Raw genomic sequence first — 22,120 nt, forward strand, 5'->3', positions numbered from 1 at the left:
CATTTGTGAGTTACAGAGAATGTCTTTTTTGTTTAAATCATTTTGCTATAGCAAAAAAAAAAAAAAAAAATGCATCTATCAGTGCGACTCCCCCTACCCTCACCATGCAGTGAACAACGTTAACATTGACTTGATGGCCTGGCTACAAGGGCCACTCCGAACTGACAAAGCTTGCTCTATGAAAATAAACCTAGTCGGGCTTGGACCTTGCTAAGACACTATTGTCAAGGTGGTGGCAGATGGCCTGGGAACAGAACAGACAAAAAACAGACGCTCTGCTAACTCTAGGGCAGCTACAGAGGGAACCATTACAGTCCATCCTGTACTGCCCTGACCACAGCCCTCCTAGGAAGGCGAAAAAGGAAATCTTTTTGACAAATTAAAGTACCATTACCAATAACAATGTCAATCCCAAAACTAAATGGCATTGCTGCAATTATGTACGGTTGGCATTATTTGCATGTCTTAGTCATTTTGTACTTTTTTTCAGAAGATGGTGGACCCTCAGGGGAAAAACTGAGGCGATTTTCTCTGGATACTCCTGTCAGCCGCCAGCTGAGGGGGCGCCAACTCTTGCTCCGGGGCCGCTATGTACAAATAGACTTTATGTACAGGGTCATCTTAAGTCACACATACACATGTACAATGCCACCTAAAGCACCAGAGTTGAAGGAAGGTCAGTTGGCAGCTGACCAAATTTTAAATTTTCTTAAAAAAATAAAAATGTTCAAAGACTATCAGCTTTATAAAGTATACAAAATACCACAAAAGCAAAATAAAAAAGAAAGGAACATTTTTTCATATATATATAATCATTTTCTTTTCTCTTCTGAGGTACTAGATCCTGAGGTAGTTAAGTAAAATGCATATTAAATTGGTTTTCCTGGGCAGCAGCAGTTCGGCACCGTTTCCCTAAGTGTCAGTCATGGCGCTGCCCTCACCTCTAAATATATATTCATCTATGTATATAGGTCTATCTATAAAATGCATCCGAATTTATAAAATGCCACTATCATTACAAGGGCAGGACGCCCAATATAATCCACCCTTTCAGGGGTCCTGTCCTGAAACAAGAATCTTTCCCCTAAACATGGCCCAACCAACCTGAGCCAACCCTCCCCCCAAATAAACCTCTCTGTTGGTCCGACCAGGACCTTGATAGCAATGCCTTTTCCTTTCCACAGAAAACTCATGAGAAAGCTTCATCAACCAATTGAACACTGAAAAAAAAAAAGAAAAAGTGTCAACTAAATCTGAAGTCAACCAAAAACATCTTGTCAGGTTTGAAGTACCACACCAAAGAGGTGATAGGAGGGGGATCCTTATTTCTTCTTTGTGTTTCTAGTGTAAAAAGAGGAAAAAAATAATTTTTGAACACACCCGTGGGGGGAGGAGGAGAGCGGTCGAGGGGTGCGCACATGTGAGGGCAGGTGACGTTGGGAGCCCTCAAAAGTACATTCTCACAGAGATGCAGAGAGGTAAGGTGGGTGGGGGTTTAGAGGTGTAGAGTCTCTTAGCCACACTTGAAAGCTCAAGTAAGACAAGGAGGGGTGGATGTTTGGTTGGGTTCTGATAACCTCTGACCCCTGAGATGAGCATTACAACCCCTTGTCTTCTTCTCCCCCTGGACTCTGCTGCATCTATCCAACTGTCTAGTCTTCTGGCAGATTCAGTCACCATTCCTCCAGGTCCGCTAGATCTTTACTTCCTGCGGGGTAGTGGAGGTTGGGCTCCAGATGTGGGCTTAGGCTGTTGCTGCCTCCTCACCTGGGCTAGGATCTCCTGAATCTTCCTCTGGGCCAGCTAGATGACATGGGGAGAAAAGGGGTGTGTTAAAACCAGATTATAGCACAAAGTTAAGAGTCCTATGAAGGGATCCCGTGATATCTTCAAGTGATGCCTTATGCTCAGTCCATGCTTTTTTTCAGCATGTACTGGACAACTACAAGACTTTCTTCAATTAAATTAAGATGGCCAATATTTAAATAGTTGGATTTTCATAAGATCAGTTCAGTTGGGATATGACTCAGTCTGTATAGACTTTGCCCTGGCAAACCTTACATGGTCCTGCTTAAAAATGACTTATGAGAGATTGTATGACTGCGATTAAAAGCAGACACTAAGCACTGTGTTTGCCCACAAGTATCTTACTGCAAGGACCTTTATTTGATTATACAGAGACAGAGAAAGACTAATACTTAGTCATGTGCCTTTTGGGAGATCAGACCCAGCTTTTGACTTCCTGAGATACTGTACATGTCGGTTTTCTTTGCGAGACCCACCTGGCATGCAAAGAAGTGGCCGCTGATCTTGACTATGACCTGATCATTCTCGTCAGGCGTCTGGTCCCTGGGCACCACCACTTCTGCACAGGTCAGGTTCTGCAGCTCGTTTACCTGCAGCCAAAATTGAGAGATCAAGATGAAAAAGAATAATAAACTGGATGAGATCATTACTTAACGGCTTCATTTTTTATTTGTTGGAACAAACTTGAGGTTCGTGCCAAGATAGCTTTCCAAATTTCAAGCACTGATCAGTCTCCTTATTTACCGTTTTTCCACCCTTTCCGATGACCCGTCCAGCAGCAAAGGAGGGAACCTTGATGTGAGCCTCCAGCTTCACCTCCTCTTTGGGTCCAAAGAAATTCTCTTCCTTCAGCTTGCCAAAAATGCGACACTGAGCCTGCAGCCGAACACGTTAGAATACCAATTACTTTTGCTCTTTTTTTCCTGGGGAAAAATGTCTCATTTCAAAAGTGCAGCTTAAGAAAAACTTATTTCAGTTCTGGCTGTAAAGAGCCAGCAAGATACTACTGATGAAAACAGTAGATGAAATGAGAACACACTGACTGCAAAATTAAGACCTCGCCAACAGTTGCTACTGTGAAATTTAACAATGTGGTTCCATTCGTTTATTTCTATCAACAGTATTTCATGTGAAGGTACAACACCTTAAACTGAGCCTCTGGTGGTCCAACGATAATGACCATCCTCTGTTTGGCATCCATCCCTTCTGCGGGGGCAATCTGAAGGAGGGCAGGCAGCCAGCATTAAAAAAGAAAAAACAAAAAAAAAAAAAAAAAAAAAAAAAAACAGCAATCTGGCACTGACAGGTTATCATTGAGATTCAGAACTTCACTGACTGTCCATCACTCACCTTGATTGAGGCTCCGGCAAAGTGTGACAGCTGTTTGATGTGTTGACCCTGTTTTCCAATGATGGCTCCCACTGCAAGCGCAGGGATGAACAGGTGAACTGTCTCCGACTCTGGGTGTCCCTGCTGGGTATAAGCACATTAGTACTAGTGTGACCAGGAGGCGATCACACAAACAGCAACTGAAGACCACTTGCTCAACTCCAGCCACCAATGCGCAAATGCAGACTGTGGATCTAGCAAAGCTGTTAAATTCTTTAAGCTACATTGGAGCTCACAACCTCCACTTGAAATCACCAAATGGCCAGAAGTGGCATATCTGCAATGCAGTAATACAAATGTAAATGTTGCAATACATTTTTAGTTTTATACTGCTTAGATCACAGTGTCAAAATCTATATCAAATATATTTAGCAAATAGATTCTCAGTTTCAGTGTATTAAAAAAAAAAAAAAAAAAAAAAGCCAAAATCTCAGTTTGCCACATGCATCAGTTTAGTACGTCAATCAAAAAAAACAACAACAAAAAAAAAAAACCCTCAGGTGTACATGAAGCTCATTTTTTGACATTACACAGAAGAGTCCTATTAGAACTGCCTTGTGCTGTAGCAGTTTGCAACAGCACATCATTTGTGTTTGAGTGAGTGATTGACATGAGCTCTGGAAAAGGAGGTGGTTGCATCGTCAAAGGGGAACAACAAGTACTGCTGTTGATTTAGGATTGAGCCCAACATTCCAGTCAATATGTCAGCTGAGGGCACACTAACAACTTGCTTTGGCAGCCTCCAAATCTGGAGAAGGGCTTTTAGCGCTGAGAATGTTTTACTGGCTGTTCAGAAAACATTCACCTTCCTAAACAAGTGGAAATGCCTCCTATTTGTTAGAAATAACACTGTAAAACATGTGGTGAAACTCAACTAAAATACAACTGGTAGCCAAGCTGCTGTTGCCCTCCAGGATTTATGTTTCCCCCAGATTAAAATTGCACACAGATTAGGGCCTGCCTAAAGGTCAGAAATCAAGGGGCAGCTGGAGAAGAACTGTAGCAAACCCTGCCATCTTGTCCTGCTGCGAGCCGCCACAAGCCGTGCAAAGCACTTTGGGACGGGTGACTTACAGCAAGGGGCTGGCTGCTCGCCGACAGCATAGAAGCCCAAAATGGCCCCTCACCCCCATAAGGACTGCACTAAAGGGAAAAAGAAACATGAAACTGAGTTGCTAAAGACTAAATATCTGATTTTGTTTTAATAAATTATAGTTTTCACTGGCCTGACCCAAGAGTAGAAGCAAGTTTAAAATTAGAAAACACAACCAGTTCTTGGTAATGGTAGTGTAAAGGGGCAAGCTACTGTATAGCATGTGACAAGGAGACTGTCACTTACTCCAAATGATGAGCATCCAGCGTGGGCTCCAGGAGGTGGGACACTGGACATGGAGGGACCCATGCCTGGTGTTCCACTGGGGAACAAACCCAGAGCGTTCAGGTTCAAACCTGGAATCAGGTTTGACTGGAGCTGGAGAGAAATGAGAACATTTTCATCAACACAACATACACAGCAGATTACAGATACCCCTTAACACCTCTTATCTGAAATAATATTTAACAAAAAAGACAAGTATATCTAGAATATGGAGCTCAGTAGAGTCTCACTGAAGGGTTTAGTCCCATTTCATCTCCACATTTTAAGATTTAAGTATACATTTTCAACTAGAGAAGAGGTACACTTCAGCTCAGAAAGTGAACAAGTGTAAATCATAAAACTTGCCATCTTTTAATAGCTGCACATTATAGTATGGTTAGGTAACCTTTAGGAAAAGTTGGGAAGAAAATAAACTTTTGCAAGGAGGGAATTGGCTTATAATATGCTCAGAAAAAAAAAAAAACCCACAGTGACCATTTTGGGGAAGGAAAACTCCTCAGACGACTGGTATCAAACTTATGTAACAAATAAGGACATCAGATAGAACTGAAATATAAAAATCACTTCAGCTTGATTCTAGCTGAGAGGTTTGTAAGAGACAGGAAAATATATCCAAATGTGAGACTGTGCTTCCAGTTTCTTGATGCATTTTTTTTCCTACCACACTTCTTAAGTGATACATTTATTATGTGCACTTCATAAACATGACCACTGTGTAATAAGCTCATCTGTCAGGTACAGTTGATACATCCTCTGCTTAAAGTAGCCACTGTAAGCTCAGTGCCAAAAGTTGAGATGGGATTGCGTCACAGACAAGTTTAAGCAATCTCAATATTCACATTCCTGAATATCTAAAATTTCATATAAACTGAAAATCGTTCTACTCATAAGCGATTAAGAGAAACCTGGTCAGCACATGCTGCAGGAAAACCATGATTTCTATAAGTCATTTTTAAGTGTGTGTATATTTATAAACACATATGCAAAGGTGGTAGTGTTTTCAGATCACTGTTGTGCATGTAACCACTATTACCTGATTTCCTTTCTTTTTTCATTATGTGGTTTGCATGTATGTAAACTTTCACCTTCAGGAAATACTCCACTATTGCAGACTGTCTGCTGTCACTTTTGAGACAATTAGTTGAGGGAAACACATAGGTTTACCACCACATACTTAAGATTAAAAATTAGAGAAGTCACACTCCGCATTTCCTGGAGAATTCATTTTAGTCCTTGGTGTAACGAACACTTACATTCATAGCAGCCATGTCGCTCTCATATGATTCCCTGATCTTCTTCATCACCTCCTCCTCTGCACTCGCGCATGCCTCAATGGCGCCCTTTATTGTGATGGTCCGCTCTGGGTTGTACAGGGTCAGGTCCTGGAGACTGGATAGAACAAGGGGGCAAAGAAACAAGAACTGTGTGACAATATAAATTGTGATACCACAGCAGCTACTATTAAGTTATGCTAAGGACTACAAATGGTGTCAATACATCATTTATTGGTGAACTTTGGGAGAGTGTCAAGCAATCTTACGGTGAGATTGTGATCTTGGTCCCCGTGTCCTGCTCAATTTTCTTTAGGTTGCGTCCTTCCTTCCCAATTAATCTTCCTACAAAGTTGTTGTGTGCAAGGATCTTCAGTGGGATCTCCTCAGTACTGCACAAGACAGATAGCATGTTAAGTTAAACAGTCCTTCACATTTACTGAACACTGAATGTGACTTCTACCAATGTCTATTTGTATGCCTGCTGTAAACTATGAATGTCTTGCTGTATAGGTGTAGAAACTGTACAAGCTGTCAAAGTTAATTTTCTTGAGTAATGAAGTATCTGTTCTTCAGTTTTTACAGGCCTGGCTAACAAGTCAGGCCTGTATTTGTGACATCCAATCACAGACCTTTGCCAGTTGTAAAAGCTGTGCATACATCACCCTCATGCAGACTGTATCGTCACAAGTGAATAATGACTGAATTTAAAGAAAGTGAAAATATTCTAAATCCGACTAGGCCAAGGTGTGTTTAACCCAATGACTTTGTCTGATGTTTCAGAAGTATATACACACACACACACACACACACACACTAAGTAACGTATTCCATCTTTCTCATTCTGTTTGAGCATAAACTCACAACTTTGTGTCAAGGGCTTCCTTCTGCATGATCTCCATGATTGTTCTGCAGGCGTTCGAACAACCTTCGGGGGTGGAGTGAATTGTGATGGGCTTCTCTGCTGCACCTGCATTTTCTTTCCTATGGATGTCAATCCTGGGGTGAAAGGAGAGAGGATTTAAAGTAAGCCCACTGTAATGCTGGAAGTCAACACTCCAGTAAAGGAAAGCACACAGCTCACTGGCAACGTTCAGCATAATTCCTGACCTCAGTGTACGTACTTTGAGTGGGTCTGTTTGGTGATGTTGCGGATAGTGGCGCCCTCCTTGCCGATGATTGCCCCTACAAACTGGGTGGGAACCAGAACACGCAGCGGGATGTCTGACTGAACTTTGGGCCGGGCACCCAGACCTGGAGAGCTAGAACGAGGGGGTCCACGGGCGTTAAAGCCTCTGCGACCCCCCGGTGAGGGACCCTCTGGTGCAGCTGTCTCATCTGGGATATAAGATACTTTCAAGGCATAGTTCTCCATCATTGATCCGTTCAGCTTCTCCATTGCCCTACGGAGCATAAAGAGATGTCAGCCTCTGAGTAAAACATTTGATTGCCACTGAGTGGGTATGATTTAACAAAACAGGAAGGCTTTTAGACAGTCATGGAGTGAAAAGATCCGCTTTACTGCCAAACAAATTTCTGTTGAGGCACTTAACATAAAAAGGTTTAGGTTGGATTCCTTTCCCCATCTCTTTGTCAGAGGGAGAATCCAAGAACAGGGGACATGACAACAAAATCAAGAGGCTTCGAGCCAAATTGATGCCATTGTCTCAAGTGACGGATACAAGGGACAACGAGGAGCTAAGAGCTCCCAATCAGCCAAACAAACTTAAAGACCAAACATGACTTCATGAGTGTACTACAAGAAATTCACCCTAACCTTAAGAGAGTATTAACATTTACCACACATCTGCCTTGTCTGCTTCAAGAATTTAGATTTTTACTGAAACAATAGCGCCTCAAGACTTCCACAACCACTCGTGCCAAGAGCTACACTGTAGTATGATTCATGTACACCAGGGGGCACCAGATGGCTAATTTAACCCCCTCCCTCTCCAAAACACATGCGCACACACACACACACACTCTCTCTCTCTCTCTCTCTCTCTCTCACACACACACACACACACTCACACACACACACACACACTCACACTCACTCACTCACTCCCCCCTCCTCCCAGTCATCATTGCATGTCAAATTAAACTAGACTGGTTTCTGGAAGGAGGAAATCAGGTGCACTGTACGAACACTAGATAGAGGAAGTTGATGTAATTTCCTGTAGAGAATGCTGGGTAAAGTAAAAAACTTCAGCGGATCCATGTCAGATATAAAAAAAAAAAAAAATGAGTTGGAGGTTAATGATGTGAACACAGTGTGTGTTAGTTGTGTGTGTGTGTGTGTGTGTATATATATACACATATATATGTGTGTGTGTGTGTGTGTACTCACAGCCTGGCCTGGTCCTTGGCTGCATATCGAACATTGACTACTGCAGTCTCTGTGTCAGTGTTTACTGTGGGAGAACACACAGCGGAGTCATTCACAGACATTCAATGATAGTGACACAATTTACCACCATGGGCTACTTTTACATAGTAATTTCTAATTGTTTGACCTTCTGCAATGATGCATTTTTTTAATTATAAAATCATCACCGCAAGTGTGCACAATTATTAAACATTGGAACACAAATTCTGAACGCTATATAAGGTGTGTGTTGAGGCAAGGTGGTGGAATTACATTTTAAGTAGACTTGCAACACAAAAGCTTTAACAAGAGTCTGTATTTACCTTGTTCACAGCTCTCTACAGCACCATACTGAGCAAGCATACTATCCAAAACCTGAGAGAAAGAAAAAAGAAAAAGCCATGATTACTCAAGAGACTTTAGAAGGCTTTGACCAGAAGCTCATCCATGGAAACCAGCGCAGCTCAGTGCCAGGACACAGCCCATTAATTCTGAACCCCAGAGTTCAATGTTGAGTAACGTGGTTGAATTTGCTGCCTTCTTGTAAAAGCCTGTCTATCTCAAATTATGGCTGTCCTCTTGGTGCACCAGGTGTTAAGTTAAAAATTTAAAACGCCATTTTAAAAATACTTTATTTCTGTGTATTCTTTGTAAATAACCATTTTTAAAAATTAAAATTAAAATGATAAATGTATCAGGATGCTTGTAAATCTAAACATACACTTATTAAAAAACAAACAAACAACAAACTGATGACCATTTAAAAAATAAAACACATTTATAAAGCTATGGTTGCTTTAACTTGTTGGACTTTGTGTTTTTTTCCCCAAAACATTGTCATCATACATGCACAAAAGCAACTAGCAAAAAGAAAAAAAAAAAAAAGAAAAAAAAAGTTGCTTTATTAGAAAACGCAAATGAAAGCCATGTCAAGCTGGCCATCTGCCCAAATCTGGAGACCACAGGATTTTAATTCATAGATGTGATCAATTGCGAGCGAGAGGGGGAGCGAGGGATCTAAGCTAAGACCTTCGACCATGCTCAGTCAAACCCAAGGCCACACCCCCAAGAGCTCAACCCCACTTTCCAGCCAACAAGACTGCGTCCCTGCCCCCCCACTCCACCAACCCACCAACCAAGCAACCTCCCGCCTCTCTGCCATCTCCACTCAGAATCATTGGCTGCTCCAGCACTGATATGAGTTCCCTGAACCCAAGAGTTGCTAACTGCTGGCTGGCTGCTCTGCCTGTCCATCTGCAGAGTCTGGCCAATGGGAATCCAGGCCATTCAGGAAAGGGTGGGGTACATTCCAGCAGGAAGCAGTGGCTGGGGGAGGGGTGCGAGTTCATGCTACATATTCTGTGAATCGGCGCACATGGAAGGGAAGGGGAAACAGTCCAGGCCCACCCACCCACTACAGCTTGTGAACACGCCACTACTCTCCACCACCATTCGCTAGCTGTAGGGCTATAGACACACACGCACACACACACACACACACCATGACCCATTGTCTTATCTACCTGATAGATACATACAAGGCCTTTGCATCAAAAGATCCCAGTCTATTCTGTTCCTCCATTCTTTTAACCCCTCCCCCTCTCTGAAGGGGAGAAACCTCCATGTCACCTTTTGAGAAAGCAAACAGCTCGCTCGCTACATACTAGTAACATGGGTGGATCTGGAGCTGCAGTTTGAGGGACATGCGTAGGCAAAGCGAGCCCACCATTACAAAACACTGAGCCCATCCGTAGCCATTTGATCACAGTGTGTGAATCAGGCTGAAATCTAAAATCCATGCATCAACCTTACAATCTTACATTTTAGAATAATACTGATCAATTGTGCAATTCAATAAGGAATTTCTCATTATGCTTCCCTACTCTTTATGGAGCAGAAAATTAAATTGAATAACACTACAAGCACACGCTATCACAGCTAAACCTCTTTGGAGAGACACAAGGGGAGGAGGAGAGAAAAAAAAAGTCACGTATAGCTGTGTTACTGGCACGAGATTCCAAATGGAAGTTAACAGTGAGATCCTGACTTTCAGATGATTTCTGGGGGGAAAAAAAGCTTGCATGCATTTTGAACATTTTTAAGTTGTAAGGTAAATTTATGTCCAGAGAATATACGTGTGCCCAGCAGTTTAGTATGTCATCAAAGTACAATGTGTAGCTGATACTGAATACCAGAGTTTTAAAACTAAACGCTTATCACATGCAGAGAAAGAAAGACGTGCAATGCACGGACAGACACACACACACACACACACACACACTCTCTCTCTCTCTCTGTCACACACACATACACACAGACTGTTGCTCAATGCTTACACTCGTTTTTCACTAATCAGGCAGTGGCCTTGAAATCTGACCATGTTCTAGTCCACCATGTTATGTTATAGTTTCTATTGATATTCATCTTTACATGACATTAACCCTTTATGGAACACAAAGCAAATGGACTGCATTTGAAATTTAACACTGACCTTGAGGAGCAGATTTACTGCTTAAAACTCAGTTTTAATAACCTGCTGTAGAAACCTGCTATAAGAACATCCAAGGAACTACTACTTGTGCAACTGAGGACAGTTTTGCATGATCAATTCAAACATGATTTTGTTGAATTTGTCACAGAAAATTCAAGGGTGTATATTTGCCCTCTCAATCCAGGATCATGTCAAGTAATTCATGCAGTTATCTGTGCTGGAATAGATGTGTGTAGAACTTTTTTTTGTAAGTGATTAACAGCAAGTCATGAATTTTTGTTTTTGACTTTTTTTGGGGTAATGTGGGAGCTTGTTCTAAGCTGCTACGTGAATATGGTAAGGGACACAATGTAATGGACATAAAAATAATATTTGTACTATTTAATGTGATTCAACACATTAGCCTTGAAACCAATACTTTAGTAGAGTAAACTGTTGTATTTTCATGCAGTGTCAGCAGTGTTTTCAAAATATACACTAATTTTTCAGGCTGTGTGGGGTATTTATGGATAGTGTTATTTATATGGCATTATTTAGTTACAAATTAATAATGGAAATGGTATAGTATCTCAGATACCAAAAAACATCCTTAAATATTGATACAGTTGAATCAACACCTCTCTGACAAACTTAATAAACTTCACAATTTTCAGGGCCAATGTAATGGATTGTACAGGTGCAGATTTTATTTCACACACCCTCTGTATGTCACGAAAACACAATTCAAAAAAAAAAAAAAATCACATCATTTCCAAAGGCATGAAACACAAAAAACTCACTCACAACGACACTGAACAAATAGAGACTTTCTAAAAAAAAAAAAATTAAAAAAAAAAAAAGTCCCATAACCACATAAGGACTTACACTCTTGGGTTAGCCAGGTCAAACCCGGCCGCATGAATGTTTCACAACCCCTCAGACAATACACTATTTTTTAATTTAATCTCTAAGTTTTTTTGGCAAGAAAATACATGGTGTGAAAAGGCTTTCACTTTCAAAATGGGCACATGTGATCAGTGTCGAAAGACACCATGACACAACAATTAAGTCACATTTCCCATTTAAGCACTTCAGATCCTGTGTAGCCAGAGAATAAATTCAAATCAACAGTAAGCTTTTTCAAAATGCTTTAAAATCACGCCTAGTAGAAAGCCAACACATGCAGGAATGTAATGCAACAAAAAGATCACATAACTACTTGAAGTTTCTTCCTCTACTTGAGCCAAACCACCTTGAGATCCTACTCTCATAAAAAGGCAATCCTTTAAAGATTCCTCTTTACATAAAACTTGACATCCTATTCTAGCCTTCCCAAGTTGCTGTGAATCTATCTTACAACCTTCATCATCAAATTTCCAGCGGTATTAGCAATCATTTATTTCTGTTCCACCAATCACAGTCACAATCATTGGTCGGTATGTTTAACTGGGCTGAGCTGCAGCCTTGTTCAAACGAATCAAGCGCGTGCTCAATTGAAACCCAAAGGGTGGCAAGGTGACTCCAAAGGCCACTAAATGAGCCCAGTTGGGTTGCCCCATGGTGCCCCGCCCTGGAAGCAGTTAGCAGCCTGTTAGCACTCACCTCCCACTGCATGTGAGGCGGGATGTTCCTGATCTGCAGCTTACAGCTCCTGGAGAGAGAACAAGGGAAGAAGAGGGTGGGGGATGGATAAAGGAGGGAGAGGAAAGAAGAGATAGATGAAGGTAGATGGGAAGAGAGATGGGAAAGAGGAGGGGGAGATGGGGCGGAAGACAGTTAGTAATCAATAACACCTAGGGAACAATGATACAAATGATGTAAAAGGCATATATTTAATAAAAAATAAAAAATAAAAAAAAGTCCTCATTCCCTCTATCATCTAGTTAAACAGAGCAGGGTGGAGAAGCTGCAGATATGACTTCTGCGTTAATTCCATTTCCAACCCAGCAGGTGCACTGAGTAAAACGTGGGAGTAAGTGATGAAGGAGAAGCAGGTGAGGGGGAGATTTAAAATCACTACTGGGTGGCTTAAATTGAGTTGAGGTTGCTCAAAATTAAAATTAAGCTAAAAAAAAAATTAAAAAAAAAAAAAGCACCACGCCCTTTCTCTCAAACCACCAATTGTGTCAGAGCCACACAGAGAGCGAAGAAGGAAATAGGGAAGAGAAGCAGGACAGTGGAGCGGCAGGAAAGAGTATTAGAGGAAAAGATGAAGAAGGCTACAATACGCTATCCAAATGTCTTGTCTTCAAACTGTTTGAGTCAAGCATATTCCCCGTAGCACTGCATCATGAGGTTTCAACCACTGCAGGGCTCAAGCCCACACTTTTCAACCAAAATAGACACTTATCCAGGAGCATCCAGCTGTTGTATCAAAAAAAAGGGGGGAAAGGGGGTGAGGGGAATCTCCACTCAGCGCGTCACACTAAATAGGAAGAATCGAAATTGCATGCTTGTTCATAGAGAGTGAGCATCCAGCAGAGGCAAGTGGAGACTACCAATTAACAATGGCGCTGCTGTGCCCCGTCACTACAAACAACCAGGACAGAAATCCCCAATTCATGCTTTAAGAAAAAAAAAGGTCCCCAATTTAGTTACATTTGGAGAACAGCAGCACGAGTATGCGGGTTATGTGTGGAGGTCACGCAGACAATGGAACTTGTGGATGAATGAGTGAGTCAGAGTTTCAGTGTTGCCTGTGTGTTTGCCTGCATGTGGATGTTGTATAAAAATGTGAGAAAAAGTGCATGCCACTCCAAAGTCCACCGCCTGTTGACACACATAGACCTAAATGAACATAATGTACATATGGCTGGGAGCTGATACACGCACACACACACACAATGTGGAATCACAAACCCTGACCCCTACCAGACTTAAACATACTCCGCACATACCTGACACACACACATACACACGCGCAGCATAAGCAGCTCATTTAAGTTAGACTGCGTAGACACCATTTTCTGTCTTCTATGTGAAAACTTAAAGCGTTATATTACACACATCTCTTGTTCTTTTCCTCAAGCTTCACTGAGCTGTTAAATGACGTCTAAAAGTAGCTCATCCACTTCTAGAAACTGTTCCACTGCTAATGGTTGTTCTGTAGAAGATAGAAGGTTAACACATATAACATGCAGCATTCATAAACTCAGCCTTAACACCATGAATTCAAATTTACCTTGGAAAAGAAGAACATTTAAGAAAAAAATAAATAAAATTAAAAAAAAAGTGTTATTAAAAAGATCACACACAAGCACATCTACGCAGTAAAACCTACTGCACATGTGCAACAAGGGCCACAGCAGAGAGTCCTTAGCTTAGTCAATACGACCGTAATCAAGAGAACAGTTCAACAACATATTTAATTTGAGACATTAGGAAACTACTTAATTCTAAATGGGCAAATTGTAAAGAAAATTCCCAAATAACTTCCAAGAGGAATTCCAGCCCTTTCCGGCCCACTGTGCCATTCCTGGCTGATCCGTCCCCCCTCTCCCCACACATTCTGTATGCTCTGCATTGCGGTGGGAACGCCATGCGAAATGTGCGAATGCACCGAGCACTTCCAGTCGGATTAACCTATAGCTCCACACACAGAAGAAGTCAGCCAGAGTATGGGGTGGAGGTGGGGGTTGGGGTGGTATACATTCCCTTGTCCCAGCCTTTGATTTGGGGAGGGGTGGGGGGGGTGGGGGGGGGGATAGTAAGTGGGGTGTGGTGTGGGGACTAGCCCCTGTTTCAGGCAAGGGTAACAAGGGCCCTCTCTGCCCTGTGGGGGTGGGGCCCTGTTGCCATGGACACGGACAAGTCCACTGACAGGAACATGTAGAGCGGGGTTAAAAGTGGGAGGGGGAGAGAAGGAAGGGAGGGCCAGGAGTGACTGGGGTTGGCTCGTCATGTGATGGCCAAGAGGAGGCCGGGCTCCTTATTTACTTTTAAAAAAGGGACCAACATTCTACACGTTCACCCCCATCCTCTGCCACCATGCTGAGACCTATGGGCCTGAACCGAGGAGACACACAAGTGTAAACACGTAAGCAAGCATGCAAATGCATCCATAAAAAAACCACAAGAGGATCCACAAGTCAAGCAACAAGAGACTGCACCACACCTGTATCAATCTCCATTTCTCTGCCATCCCAGCAAACTGAAGCACTCAAACGTCAACACTAACAGGGACGGTGTGGGACACATGAGATCTGTGCTCAACGCTCATCCAGCCATTGACTATTCAGTATGCAGAGGTTCTGAATGACTGAACTCCACACAGTCTGGTTTCCGCTACCCTCTCACAGGCCTTATATGCACACTGTGCACCCAATAAGCTACATTCAACACTTGCGTTTGGATAGATTGGTTTGGAATTCCCTCAGAGAATTCCAATGAGCTGAATATCAACAATTAGAAATGACTCAACTTCTGCAAAGACTATTACATATTTATGTCTTTACCTCCCCACCTCATTCACAGTACTTTTTTTTAATATATATATATATTTAAGAAAAAGTAAAAATACAATGGCATTTTCATGTGAGCCTAGGAGCAGGGAGAGTTAAGGAGCCTTTGCTTGTAGTCTGGGTAAAACAAGGGGCCACATTCATAATTCTCTGGCACCCCAAGTCTCCGTTCCAAATCCCCGTTTTTGCAGGTGGGGCCCCACAGTGACCCCATGACCCAGAATTCTTGTAATAAGAGCCAGGAGCCATTTCTACAACCAACACTGATACGATCTACACTACTGTCTCAATTTACAGACTTTTTTTTTTTTTTAAATATAAATACTTGACGTAAAAACAAAAGCTACTTAAAATAAGAAAAAAAGCAAAAGAGCTCAAATTTTACAATAGTCAGAACAATTGCTAGGAGCTGTGTGTTAAGTGTACACCTGTGAACAAAGTATGTTTAACGTCTGTTTTCCCCTCGCTCATACACGTACGTACACACACACACTCACACTCACACTCACACACACACACACACACACACACTCACTTGGGGCCACCCCTCCTATAGCCATCTTTTTTCTTCCTGTACATGTGACTAAGCGGGTATGTGCATGCGAGGTTGGGAAAGCTTCATTTTAATTTTGTTGAATTTATCCAACACGAGGAGTACATCTGACCCAGGAAGTTAAGTCAGAGTGCATAAAAAATAATGACACTGTTGCAACTCAGTTTGTCATACAATTAAGGATTAAATTAAATTTTTGGAGTGACTTTTTTTTTTTTAAATACTCACTTTGTAATTGATAGCAAAAGTGTGTAGGCCAGTTGCGCTAACAAGCACAGACCCAGGTTTTTTACAAGAGTGAAAATATAATTTCCAATTAATTTTGGAAATATTGCTGTTTTAACTGAATGACACCTGTAAGATTCTGATTAATGCTAGATTTATTTATTTTTTTGTACAATTTACATACTTTCTGAGAATAGAAATAAAAGCACAGGATATTGTCAAGAATGAGTGGGTGTCATTTTTAAATGCCAGATTTAAAAAAAAAAAAAAAAAAAAAGTCAAGTACAAAACGTTTTCAGAAGTCAGACAAAGTTAAATGTAAATGACTACAAGATGGCTGAAAGGTTTAATAACTATGAAAAGAAAACAATAGCTGTGGACAAGATGTTTTGAACTATTAATAAATATATTTTCAGGAGTCACCACAGTATACAGCAGATGTTTTGCTAATGCAGGAGAGATAATTTTAAGCAGCCTTTTGGTCATAACCATTACAAATTCAGAGAAATGCACATCAAAATATCACATGATGCATTTTGGACAATATTAAGCAACACACTCGCCAGCATTCACTCTACGTTGCACTACTATCGTTATCAAGCCCAAACTGGAGCCATCCCACCTTGATCCCTGTCTGCTACAGCACTTCCCCTTCCTGATGAGTTCAAAGGTTAAGCCATGGTGATTGGCCAAGCCCCCAGCTGATATTTGCAGGCTGGAATGCAAAGAGGGGCCCCAGTATGGAAGTGTGTGTGAGTGTGTGTGTGTGTGTGTGTATATGTGTGTGTGTGTGAGTGTGTGTAGCCTATACTCAGAATACTGTTCCCATTGACTACTGCTATGTTCCATGTTGTAAAGGGAGGGCACGTTTTACTTTTTTGAAGTGTGGCTGAAACTCGACTCTGTTGCTACCATAGCCAGCACAGCAGACTGCACTAAAAGGCAGAGCAACGTCACCAGTTTTTTCGTGATCAGGAAAAATTTGGAAGAAGGTCTGAAGATTTGACGCAAAATTCCCCTTGTAGCTCACCTGGTTTATTTATCCAAGCTACAATTTACACCAACCGCCAACACAGCTACCAGAGAAAAGCTTGTATAATGTCCAGGTGGAAAATACATTTCACGTAAAGATGTCAAAAATTCCCTGCTCGCCCCGTATTCACATCTAAGCACTTTATAAATTAAATAAAGCCACGTTTAATAGTTTAAAATACGTGTTTCACCTCGACTTCCCTGTTTTCACTTCAGATGATCATTTAATAAAACTTTAGTCCTACAGAAATGCATATTACGTGTAATGACTCTCAGATATCATTACAGCAATTACCAATCAACGGCCATTTAATTTAAAAATCAAGAAAACGATCAATTTTGACCGAAATGCACCACCACCAAAAAATACGCACACAATGCCAAGAAGCCCCAGTATTTTTACGTCCTCAACACAGATTACGTAGACCCTTCAAAAAATATTTATAGTAAGACTACTTGTGATCATGAATTGAAACACGACAGTGGCTACGGGGGTCTAACTCTGAAACTGGGGGTTTCCGTGACTTGGGCCCCAAACCTCCCATTCCACTCGCGTTTGGGAGTCCATCTCATGCAACAGCAGCACAATGTGCAGAGGAGGGCGGAAGCGCAGGGCAGGCAGGGAGAATGACGGGCAGATCCTTCTCAAATGGACGACTCCACAAGGCCTGTACGCCTCAAATCCAGCCTGCACTCACTCTGCACACATTTCAGCCAGCACACCCAGGCTTCACTAATCGCCCTGGGGTTGGAGCACAAATAATATCAAGTGCTGTACAAATGCAAAAAAATAATAGTGGATGGGCGAGCGAGACAATGCAAGCAATGTGCTGGTTAAACCCAAAATGACGGTTTTAGGAGCACCCCACAGCCATGGCGAGAGGAGGGAGTATACCACCATACACCCCTTTTATTTGACCCCAGAGCATTCAGGGAAAAAAAGGACACCTCATTTAAACAAAATGAAAATACATACGCCACTGAATTTAACAGCAGCAACATGGACGCACATTTCCAGTAAATAGCCTATGACTTAGGGGGAAAAAAATAGGCTTCTTGTAGAAAATGGCTAGAGGAAGAAAAAAAAATAGGAGCTCCCACGAGTTGAACCAAGCACTGTATGATAAAACTCGACCTACCTTTGACGTTTAGGGACAGAGTGCTCCACTTCGAGAACTTTCCCATGAAGTTCAACTTTACCTAGAAAACAAAATATTTTAATTTCATTAGTCTTTTGACCTCCTAAACAGACCTCCCCTTCTCGCTTTTGGAAATGCAATTAGGCCTAGTGTTTACTACTCATTTTATGGAGTGTACTAAAATCTAAACAGGCATATGGACGTATGGCAGCGTCCAGGATATTTTCAACATAGTGTGATATTAGCAACACAAATTGCTGAAAGTGTCCGAGCCTCTAATAACACGAGGACACAGATGAGCCAGACATTGTACCAATTCGTAAAATTATACGAGTTTAGCTAAATTGTTACGTGTCCTGCATGAACAGGCTTAACTTTAATTTAATAACAAAACATGAGACGAAGTGAATAATACACAAAAGCTAATGGTCGTGTGGCTCAGTTAGTTGGCCTACATTTGACCAACACAATTAAACCACCTGGTGTGTCAGCATGGGCGAAATGGCTTCACAACGTAGCGAGTTGTGGCCACAGGAGAGGGCCTATACTTTGAAACCTGGGTAAGAGTGTGAGTTCAAATTGAGGCTGGTAAAAGCAGCAACACACTACGACCTCTAGCCCTAATCGTGCCAAAGTGGGCTGTGTGTTAGAGCCTACAATAAGGCTCACTTCACGGCGTCCACAGCCTCGCTGCCTATGCGCCCCACTGCCCTGAACGGCACATAACCGGCATAATGCCTTGGTATTCTCATCCTCATGATTGTGTTTACTCGACCATTTTATCAAGCTACACTCAGTGAAATTACAAGAACTGAATTTCACTCAAACCTCGGGTAGCCTTTTCTCTGAGCCCACAGTGTCAAAAGGCCAAGTAAAGATTGTGTGAGAGAAAGAAATGCTTGGATACACCCCCACCCTACAGGACTACATGCATTTCTCATAGGGGCCCTGAAGTAAGGCAATCTTCACACAATTGCAGCAGTTCGTGCGTCTTTCCAAATAGCACTTTTTTACCCAAAATCTCTCACCTGAAAGAACATCGATGGCCTTCATTGCAGCCTTCTCGTCCGGGCAATCCACAAACGCATAGCCAGTTTTGACAAGAAATGGACCACTGTGCGGAATCTTCCACTGCTCAAAGATAGTTTCGAAGTCCTCCTCGCTCGCCTCTGCGCTCACGTTGCCAATGTATAGCTTATTCATGTTCTGCGCCGATAAAGGGACAATCTTTACGCTGAGGGAGAGATAGTTATTTGCTCTCACTGATGTGCAGTGTTTGGAGTAGCCTAAATCGCCTTTACTACTACGGAGTGGCTGTGGCGTGCTTCCCGGTCGTTCAAGCCACAGATAGATTTAAACTGGCAGCCTCACAGTGCGTTTGCGCTCCCTCGCCCCTCTGCCTCTATCGCGCAATAAATAAATGCTCAATTATTAATCTCGTGTCTCCAAACGATGGCTGGCTGGGTGAAAAGGAGGAGAAACTACTTTGTGTCTTCCTCCAAACCCCTTGGCAAAGAGACAGAGAATGTCACACAGGGTAAGGCTGGCGCCCGCCTCTAAGTCTAGAGCCTAGAATAAGAAGAAGAAGAAGAAGGGGGAGAAAAAAATCCTCTTGCTATTCCGGCTTTTTGAATGAGCCACGTGTTCAAACTACAAATCAGCCCACACGTGAGGAATCCCAATTGCTCAATTAAGTGTTTGGGATTGGGGAAAATTGCACGGGAATCTGGGGTGGGGACAGCAGAGGGGAGTGGAGAAAAAAGGAGGGGAAGAGTGGATTGCTGTTGGGAAAAAACCTGGCCAGCTATGTGCGTAAAGGGATTCCGTGAGAACCAAGTGTATCTTTACTAGAATCACATTCGTGAGCCTTTCTCTAAAAGCCTCGATTCTCATTGGTCAGATGAGGAATAGTAAAACGGCAGTGCGCTCACGCACGCCCATAGCAGGGAGACGCTGATATTGCGGGGGCTTGTGCGCACGGCTGTGCTAAGTGCGCTGTACTGATGACACAGTAGGAGGAAAAGGGGGTGGGGCCATTCATAAATGATGTTGCATTATATTGTTAAATTGCATACTGGACACATTAAATTTTAAGAAATGTAGAGTAGGGAGGGCCCTGTGCTGTTCCTTGGGCCCTCACGCAATGTGGGAATGACACGTATTACTATCCAAATGACGGCATCCATCTTCTCCAACTAGACTGGAGCCATCCCCTCCCTGATCCACAACTCAAAGTCCAACTGCAGGCCCGGCTGGCCCGTGGTCACACAAAATGATATTGAGGGGGTGTCTTTGGTGCTGCCACACCGCTCGTTTTCTGCAACTTTCAGACCGTTTGGCACAGCGAGGAAGCCTTGGCCATGTGGAGCGAATGCACATGGCGAATCCTTTCTGCCATATACCACTGGCATGGATTTGCATTTGCTGAAAGAGGGAGGGGTCCCCTACGCCAAAGTGCCCCTAGCGTTCTATGTAATGTACAGCCCAAGTGAATCACGTGTGGAATACATGTCTAAAATATTACACAACTGTCAAAAAGATCTTTTGCAGACCATAGGCAAAGGCCGACACTTTACGCGTATGGTGACTGTGCAGAGAAAGGCCGTGTTTACACGACTAATGTTGTAGTAGAATCCATACTCGTTGATGCACTGTCAGCACAGAACTTGTTCAAGTTTTTTCCGACACTAAGGATCCCCAAAATGAAAAATTCACACACAAGGTCACACACACTGAGCTATCATTTGATCTAATCTGACAACAGACGTGTGAGGAAGGAATATGAAACATACAAACAAAAATTCTTAAAGTCCTTAAAGACCTTGGTGTTATGTTTCCATCTATGAACTTAACTAGTTGAATTACGAACAGCTTCAGACTGAGGGTCTAGTGTTTATATGTGCTCAATGCGCCGCACATGTGACAGTATAATTTGAGATACGAGGTCATACGAGTCAAGTGTGGGCAAACATAAGGGCATTATTCAGCCTAATTCCTGTAGTCTAATTATTGTATATGAGTTCTCCTATATGAGTTATGATAGGCAAATTAAAAACTAAGTTAACTATCTTTGCCATAAAGTATAAATCTAAATTATACACTGTATAGTATTACCTTCAATTGCATTTTCCTGTAAGTGTATTTTTTATCGCAACCTATAGGCTATATTATTTGCTCATCACGTAGCCTTCAAACTGCAGGATTTTGACCATTTTACCAAGAAAAATGTGTTGGAAAAGTAAGTTTAGGTGGGTGTTACCTCCACCCCAGCCCTGCAATTGCCAGTGCAAAAAGCTATGCTTTGGGCTGAAATGATAGTACCAGGTCCCTGCGGTGTTTGTTAATGAAAAGGCCTAGGTGTGCATGCTCATGTAAAGCAGGTTACAAAGGGAGTGTTGGTTTAGTGGGCCCTTCAGCCACTAGCTCAGACTGGGGCTATGGCTGCTGCCTCAGTGGGTTTACTCCTCTGCTTCTGAACAAACACACAAAGTCCTCTGATTGGTGGGATGGACTGTCCAATCAGAGCCGCAGAGTCGCTCCGTACTACTTCTTCTGGCTCTGCCTCAACGCGCTCATTCATTGGCTCTTCGGCTCGACTATTCTATATGAATCAGCGCGCCAATTATGCATTTCTCCCCATGTTTCCTCTCTTGGGCTTTGTCATAAGTCATAAAGATGTAACGAAACACGGGCCGATGACCAAATCCGCGGCACTTTTCAGAGCTGTTATCAACTTTTGAGGAAGTTTAGGTTGTTTTTACGTTTTGGGGAAACTCATATAAATAGTTGAAGCAAATAGAGAATAAAAGAGTGTGTTTAAAAGGCGCTTTAAGGGCACTTCCTATACCAGTTTAATCACTTTATAATTTGTTTCAAGTTTCAACTGCCGAAAAGTTTCTTATTAAGTTTAACTCAGTGGTTAGATGCTTATATTCCTCCTGTATGGACCTATATAAGGAATTTATTAAACCAAAGCGCTTTCCGCTGGCCTAGTTAGGTTCATACAATTTTTTAATAACCCAGTTTATT

General features: G+C 42.2%; 1 protein-coding gene across 4 annotated transcripts; it reads right to left on the reverse strand.

Annotated features, from left to right (window-relative positions):
• Positions 1-45: 45 nt before the first annotated feature.
• On the reverse strand, positions 46-19,921 carry igf2bp3 (insulin-like growth factor 2 mRNA binding protein 3). 4 transcript variants are annotated; one of them, XM_044336363.1, is made up of 16 exons: positions 19,120-19,921; positions 18,092-18,152; positions 12,285-12,333; positions 8,536-8,587; positions 8,195-8,258; positions 6,969-7,247; positions 6,709-6,843; positions 6,114-6,236; positions 5,827-5,962; positions 4,535-4,666; positions 4,270-4,338; positions 3,157-3,276; positions 2,951-3,025; positions 2,551-2,682; positions 2,283-2,396; positions 46-1,803 (listed from the first exon to the last, which is right to left on the reverse strand). In XM_044336363.1, the coding sequence occupies exons 1-16, from the start codon at positions 19,292-19,294 to the stop codon at positions 1,702-1,704; spliced, it is 1,818 nt and encodes a 605-aa protein (XP_044192298.1). In that variant the 5' UTR covers positions 19,295-19,921; the 3' UTR covers positions 46-1,701. The 4 variants fall into 4 exon arrangements, with proteins under 4 accessions (XP_044192298.1, XP_044192297.1, XP_044192300.1 ...); XM_044336362.1 differs by having other exon boundaries at positions 3,157-3,279; XM_044336365.1 differs by lacking the exon at positions 4,270-4,338 and having other exon boundaries at positions 19,120-19,919.
• Between the last annotated feature and the right edge of the window lie 2,199 nt (positions 19,922-22,120).

Source organism: Thunnus albacares, chromosome 19 (genome assembly GCF_914725855.1).
Source record: "Thunnus albacares chromosome 19, fThuAlb1.1, whole genome shotgun sequence".
Classification (NCBI taxonomy): domain Eukaryota; kingdom Metazoa; phylum Chordata; class Actinopteri; order Scombriformes; family Scombridae; genus Thunnus; species Thunnus albacares.

Coding starts and splice junctions, on each gene's coding strand:
- igf2bp3 (XM_044336362.1), bottom strand. CDS start 19,294: ATGAATAAGCTATACATTGGCAACGTGAGCGCAGAGGCGAGCGAGGAG. Junction 6,237..6,708: donor GAAGCCCTTGACACAAAGTT/GTGAGTTTATGC, acceptor TGTCTTGTGCAG/TACTGAGGAGATCCCACTGA. Junction 2,397..2,550: donor TCGGAAAGGGTGGAAAAACG/GTAAATAAGGAG, acceptor TTTTGGCTGCAG/GTAAACGAGCTGCAGAACCT.